At 36.1% G+C, this 6,693-nt stretch overlaps 1 protein-coding gene across 2 annotated transcripts in view; it reads right to left on the bottom strand.

The window, feature by feature from the left end:
- Window positions 1–6,693, bottom strand: part of LOC113649062 (VPS10 domain-containing receptor SorCS1) — a 212,479-nt gene that overhangs the window by 30,048 nt on the left and 175,738 nt on the right. For both annotated transcript variants that reach the window (XR_003442055.2, XM_027156667.2), the window contains exon 12: window positions 833–909. Coding sequence is in view for 1 of the 2 variants with exons in the window: in XM_027156667.2 (XP_027012468.2) it covers window positions 833–909 (77 nt within the window). In the remaining variant the exon portion in view is untranslated. The remainder of the gene's footprint in view (window positions 1–832; window positions 910–6,693) is intronic.

Genomic DNA, 6,693 nt, shown 5'->3' with positions numbered 1-6,693 from the left:
AAATAATTTATTGTGCTATAAATAAATTAGATATTAAAAAAAGGTTTGGGTTAGAAGTTATAAGAAATATGAGATGGGGCAAGGGGCGGGACTTCAAGAGGTGTCCGTTACTATTTAAACCACCTATTCCACTGTCAATCATGTCAGGTTCATCTGTCGGTTGGCTCACATACTGTTTTTACAAAAAGGGCACTTTTGGTGTATTTTTGTGTGATAACCTGCAGCGGTGTATTCGGAAATTGAAATACGGAGCTCCTGTTCCAATTGAGTAAAATCTGGCAGGTCTGACAATATAAAGTGTTTCGTCTTTCACGTCCTTCCTAGTCACAATGTCTCATCAGCTTGTTTAATTTGTCTTGTGCTTAGGAGAGAGATCAAATCAGATGAGTTATGATGCGATTTCAGATTTTTGTCCTGAGAAGGACTCTCAGCCTGATTAAATAAAAACCCAGATAGCATCCGTTGTACTTAAAACAACGTTAAATCATAAATCAGAGAGATTATAATTCTTCCTGACACTGTATCTGATGGATGTCTGATGGGAGGGGAGGAAAACTTGCTCTACACACACACACACACACTGCTTTAACTTTTGCCAGATCAAATTTTCTTGTAATTATTTTTGCACACCATTTTTAATTAGATGGCATCCCCCACAGATTTAAAGAGTGTCATCATGTGAGTGAGGGCCACCTGCGGGCATGCCGCTGAATCCAATTTGCTCAGGAGGTGTAGTTTGATTATCAACTCTTGTACAAAGCAGGTAGATTTATAGACTTGAAGATGGCATCAATATTGAAATTACATCCCCTGAACTCTTTGGCACGCTCACCTGCCTCCATGTGTTTCCAGCGTCAGATGTGATAAATATGCTAACGTTATTACTATTCAGCTCTGCACCTATGGAACCTATATGGAGACACATGGGGGGAAAAAAACATTACATTGTGTACAGAATATTAAGATTGTTGCAAAGGAAGTTATGAATTAACTGAATAGATATGAGATTAAATCTACAGACAATACTGTGCTTCTTTAGACATTAGGTATAATACATTTAACATCATGAGTGTGGGATTTTCTGTGCAGATGGTTGGGGTCGATGAGGTCCAAATGTATTTTTCTTTCCTTTTTAAAAACAGCTTTCCTTCTATTAGATCCAAAAATACATGTTTTTATTAATGCACATTTTATACAACGTAATTAATTGACACTAGCGGTTAATTAAAACATTTCCTTATGTTTGTTTGTCTTTATTTTGAAGAACTACACACATGCATAGTAGGCACGGTAACAGCTTTTCAAAGACAGAAGCTTTAATGACTTGGAGAACAGTTATCGTCCTGAGGAACACTTCCTCCTCGCTTCATAATTGTTTTACTAGTTCGTCTTGATAACCACTAATTAGGGTTATGCCAAGAAAAGCTGTTTGGGTGAAATAAAGTCAAACAAGACTGTGCATTGTGTATTTCAAAAAATAAAAACAAAACTTCAGACATTTCACGGCTCATGCTGGTCTAAGGATATTCTTTGTTACTAATCCACTACATGTGTGTTATGCATAGATTAGTTAAACTTTTGAATACAATATAGATGAGCAAACCAGAAAATCGGTATGCTTATTAAAGTTAGAGCAAAGTTGGTGGTTGGTGGTGACGGTTCTTCACTTCTTCCTTTGCTCAGCACTCAACACTACAGCAGGTTTTTAATTTTTTTTCCTTTTATGTACGTGTGATCACCACTGGTCATAATTCCAACACAATTTTCCTTTACTGGGGGAAAAAAATCACTTATAATGTCTATCTAATGACAGTTGTTGAAAGATGAATTCACTTTCTGTGATTTATTATTAGTATTGAACAGCATGATACAAGAACGATGGAATAAAAGACGCCACTGTGGTTGTATTGACCCCGGTCCAGTCGTACTATTTAGAAACAGTACAGTTATTTACTACGTAATTCTGTTTAGTGCCATATATTAATATTTAATCTTTATATCTATTGCTTGCACAAATACGTACAAGGGTATTAAAATCAAATGGTTAATAGCAGCAGTAGGACTAATAGATGTAATCACACTGACCTGTTAGTTCCTCTTGGTTGCACAATTCCACTTGACTACATACAGTACAGTACCGTCGTAGAATAGATATTATTTATATACATATATACACATATATATGTGTAGATACATATTTACATATTATTTACTGTCCAGTGTCACCCAAATGAAGATGAGGTTCCCTTCTGATTCTGTTTCCTCTCAAGGTTTCTTCCTTGCTCATTAAGTCAAGTCACTTTTATTGTCACATCACCACTGCACATGTGCTTTGGTGAGTGAAATTCTTAGGAGCAAACTCCAGGAATTGCAGAACAGTTGTACAGATATACAGATAAAGATATAGATAATGAGTTGACAAGTGAAAATGTGCAATTTGCTCATACAGTACATATAGTCAGTGCAATATGTGTGTACAATATGTACAATTAACAAACAATGAAATCCACAGGTGAAATGTGCAGTATGCTCACATATATATATATATATATATATATATATATATATATATATATATATATATATATATATATATATATATATATATATCCGGTACAATGTGGGTACAATATGTACAATTAACAAACATATATATACTCAATATGCTCATATGTGTCAGTACACACAGTGTTGGGCATCCTTACAGTGGCACTACATTATATGCAGTATGTACTTATATATGTATATGTGTAAATATATGTAAATATATTATATATAAAATACTATATCGGATAAGCAGTAGAAAATGAGTGAGTGAGAGTGAGTAAAATACTATAAGGTGCAAGGGATATATGTTAGGGATAAATAGTCATTTAAAGTACTTCTATAAAGCTGCTTTGAGAAAATGTCCATACAATGAAATTTAATTGAATTGAATCGTAATAGGTGTTGTAGTATTAGGGCTAGTATATGTATTATTAGAAAATGCAGTAGTAGATGGTATTCAATTTTGTAGCTGTATTATGAATTTGGTATTAAGAATCCAAATATTAGTCTATTGCTCCAAGAAGAAGTGTTTTAAGAACAAGCTTAATAAATTAAAAAGAAAAAAAAAGTCAATTCAATTCACCAACTGACATTAGACTGGATTTTAGACCTTATAATAAGTCTGAAAATGTTAAGTAACCTTTTGCAACCCTTAGTCCAGAGAAATATGTTGCTATAATGTCATGTCTAGTAATCAGATATACAGAACAAATGTCAGACACAAATGATAGAGATGAGGTGAAACTTTTCCAGGTAGATTAAACACAGGCTCAACTATATTCATACTAAAGCTTTCATTAAATATGAGGCAATTCATATTCATGGTGTCTGACCCATTTAAGCTCTAAAACAAATAATCCCCTAGGTATAAGACCTAGAGTGCACAACAACTAGCAGAGGTTTAAAATTGCCGGATTACAGTTTTATTACATTGTAAAATAAGCAAAGAGGAAACAAGTTAATACAAGAAGACGATTTTTCAGATCTCTATGTATCTTTAATAGCCTGCAGAATACTTAAAACCTTTTCTTGTATTGGCTCACTATCACACCTCCTGCATAAATGAGGGTGTGTTTTGTGTAAATTACACTCACTTTAGTGTAAACTGAAATATGTCGTATGCATATGACGCAAATGATGGACTAATGGGTGGAGGCTCGAGTAAATGCAGCTGAAGCCGATTCATCATTTGTACTCAGATCGCTGCTCGTTTGGACGTCGCATGACAGTTTCATGAATCAGATGCATCATTGCATCTGCCCGGATCTGCACTCGTTTCTGCACATCTTTGATGAATAAGGGCCATTGTTTCTATATTGCCAAGTTCAGCGAGAGTTTTATGCCATCACAGAACATTATGTGAACCCTTAAATAAGTTACATCTGCCATTCCAATGATGAGGGACCTCAGGACAGTCAAATCAATCACCTCAAATTCACTGCGCTGAGGAACATCTAATATACTTCCCTCTGGGGATTTCCCTATCTAGAAAGTCAAGGAGACATTTATACTCCATCTGTGTTCATATGCCAGATGAATATAGTATTTGAATATAGTCAAAGATGCACAGCACTGATGGTCATATTAAAAAAAAAGTGCATGCAATCTTCTAGAATGAATTGTGGTTAGAAAAGAAGGCTGAATGAGAAAAACGGAAGATGACGAAAGACGAGATTTAAAACACTCTTGCCCTCACTTGTCTCAAGAGCAGCACTTAGCGTCTCTATTTGTTTGCACTAACGCTAATCTTGTTTATAGGCCATATTCTGAAATGGTTTCTCCATGGACTAAATATGAACAATAGCAGCATCATAAAAGCTTGCAATGGAAGTAGGAAAGGCTTTTAATGTGTAGACCTTAACATTCAGAATAGCCAAAACAGTCTGTAGAGTAGTGCTGTAGTGTCAGATACACACTCAGTAGATAGGATTCGCTTGCTGGTTGACTAGCATACAGTAAATCATGCTGCTTTTTATTTTTGATTGTTATTTTTTGTCTTAACATGATCCTTTCTTCCTTAAGGTATACCTCTATAAATATGCAATTGTATAGAACACACACACACACACACACACACACACACACACACACACACACACACACACACACACACACACACACACACACACATACCCATTCTTAACACCATGTCAGCTGATGATTGGCTTTTCATCTATCTGTCCATAATTTATCCACATAGACGATCTTATGAACAAGATACTCATTTCTTCATTCATTTTCTGCACAGCCTACTGTATGCTACACAGGTCCCAGGGAACTTGTGGCACAAGTCTGTGGACTGAGCAAGGAAACCGGAGTACCTGGAGGAAACCGCTGAAGCACAGATAGAACATTCAATCTCTTTGAACATAGGGTGGAGGTGGGATTCGAACCCCCCAACCCTGGAAGACCAGGTGATTATCTAAATGTCAACGACCATAAACTGAATTCTTATTGTTTCTGCATCACCAAATGAAGTACTACACACTACACAATTACACTATGCACTTTGTGCCTTCTAGTCAATGAATTTTAGAAATGTAGTATTCTGTCAAATGGAACACAAATGGTTCTTTTAAAATGGTAAAGTTTAAGCCATTTCCCAGTCAATAGCAAATGACACTAAACGCGTAGTACAGTAAGTAAGACAATGACGCAACTTTGAAAACTTCTAGTCACACACACAGAAGGTCAGACCCACCCAAACAACTTTTTTTCCATTACAATAGATCCCACAATGTGGGCTAACTTATAAGACATGCGTGACACTTCTGACACAAAGCAGCAAACGTTGAGTCCATGAACTGTCCAAATTTGTTGAGTGGTTACAATAAACAATCCAAACGATACGTTGTGTTTACTAGACAACAATTTCTCCCTCCAGGTTTACTTTAATACTCTTATAGCACTAAAATAAACCTGTAGCACACTTGAGTGATCCATCAGTCTTGCTCTGGATTCCTGTTCTTAACACAGGTTTACGATGTCTGTTCTGGTGCAGTGAGAGAGAAAGTGAATGTCGGAGTGTGTACTGTAGGTTCTCTGAGAAGGGTTCAGAATCCACACCTTATTTCTTGTCGGAAAAAGAGGTTCAATGGAGTTTGGGTGGGATAACAATGAGAGGAATAAAGAAAGCAAAAGAATGCTCCATCCTCTCCTTCACGTCACTTCTCTTCTCATTCCCAATGTTCCCCCATATTCTATTAACTTTTTAATATGATCTCACCTCCTTTCATCTCTTTATCTGCATCTATTTTACCCTTCACCTCCCCATTTTCTTTGTCTTCTTTCATCTCTCTTCCTCTCCTCGCTTCATCAGTCCACATTTTATTAGCCTCATCTTGTCTCGTCTCCTGACAGCTCACTGTGTCAATCTTGAATGGTGTGTATACAGAGAAGTGTGGATAACCAATCAGGTTACAGCCTTAAGATACTGAAGCTTTTAATTTTTGTACAATTTTCTGTAACTCTGTAAGTAACAGTGACAGGAGTAAACATCTACTGTTGAATAAAAAAAAAAAAAAGTAATCTACATTTTTAACGGTATGCATACGACACGTTTAAGTATGCATATTAAAAAACTAGTATGCACATTAAGTATGCATTTTTACAGCATTTTTTTTGGACTAATTATATGACTCTGTTGACAGATTGTGTGTGCATATATTCCGAAAATTTTGAATGCTAGTTGCTCCAACCAATTCAGTGATAAACAATATCACTATAGTAACCAGTTGCAGGAACAGCTACATCATGGCGATTTCATTCTAAACACTTTCTTCACTATCGCGAAACTTGAAACCGGACAAAACATGAAAAGTTGAAAGGATCCGTCACCGGATGTCGAGTTGAAGCAAAACCCAGACAGTAATTTACGAGAAGATAAGGAACTGGATCTCTGGAGCTATGTTTAGGTGTTCATCAGGAAAAGAACGTAAGTACAAAGAAGGTCGTTAAGTACAAAGTACTTAATGCAATGTAATACTAAAAAGCTAAGGCTGTTCTGCTACTAATCTTCTCTATGCATTTCATTTATTTGTGCTGACTGTGACAGAGGATGAATGGATCTGATTCTAGAGATCTGCCTCTCTAAAAGCCACTGTAACACTCGATACTGGTGTTCTGATGCTCTGAAGACATCGATTA

Source organism: Tachysurus fulvidraco, chromosome 18, assembly GCF_022655615.1.
Source record: "Tachysurus fulvidraco isolate hzauxx_2018 chromosome 18, HZAU_PFXX_2.0, whole genome shotgun sequence".
NCBI classification, from domain to species: Eukaryota; Metazoa; Chordata; class Actinopteri; order Siluriformes; family Bagridae; genus Tachysurus; species Tachysurus fulvidraco.
Note: the sequence above shows the minus strand (reverse complement) of the source record. Positions and strands in the feature narration are given on the sequence as shown.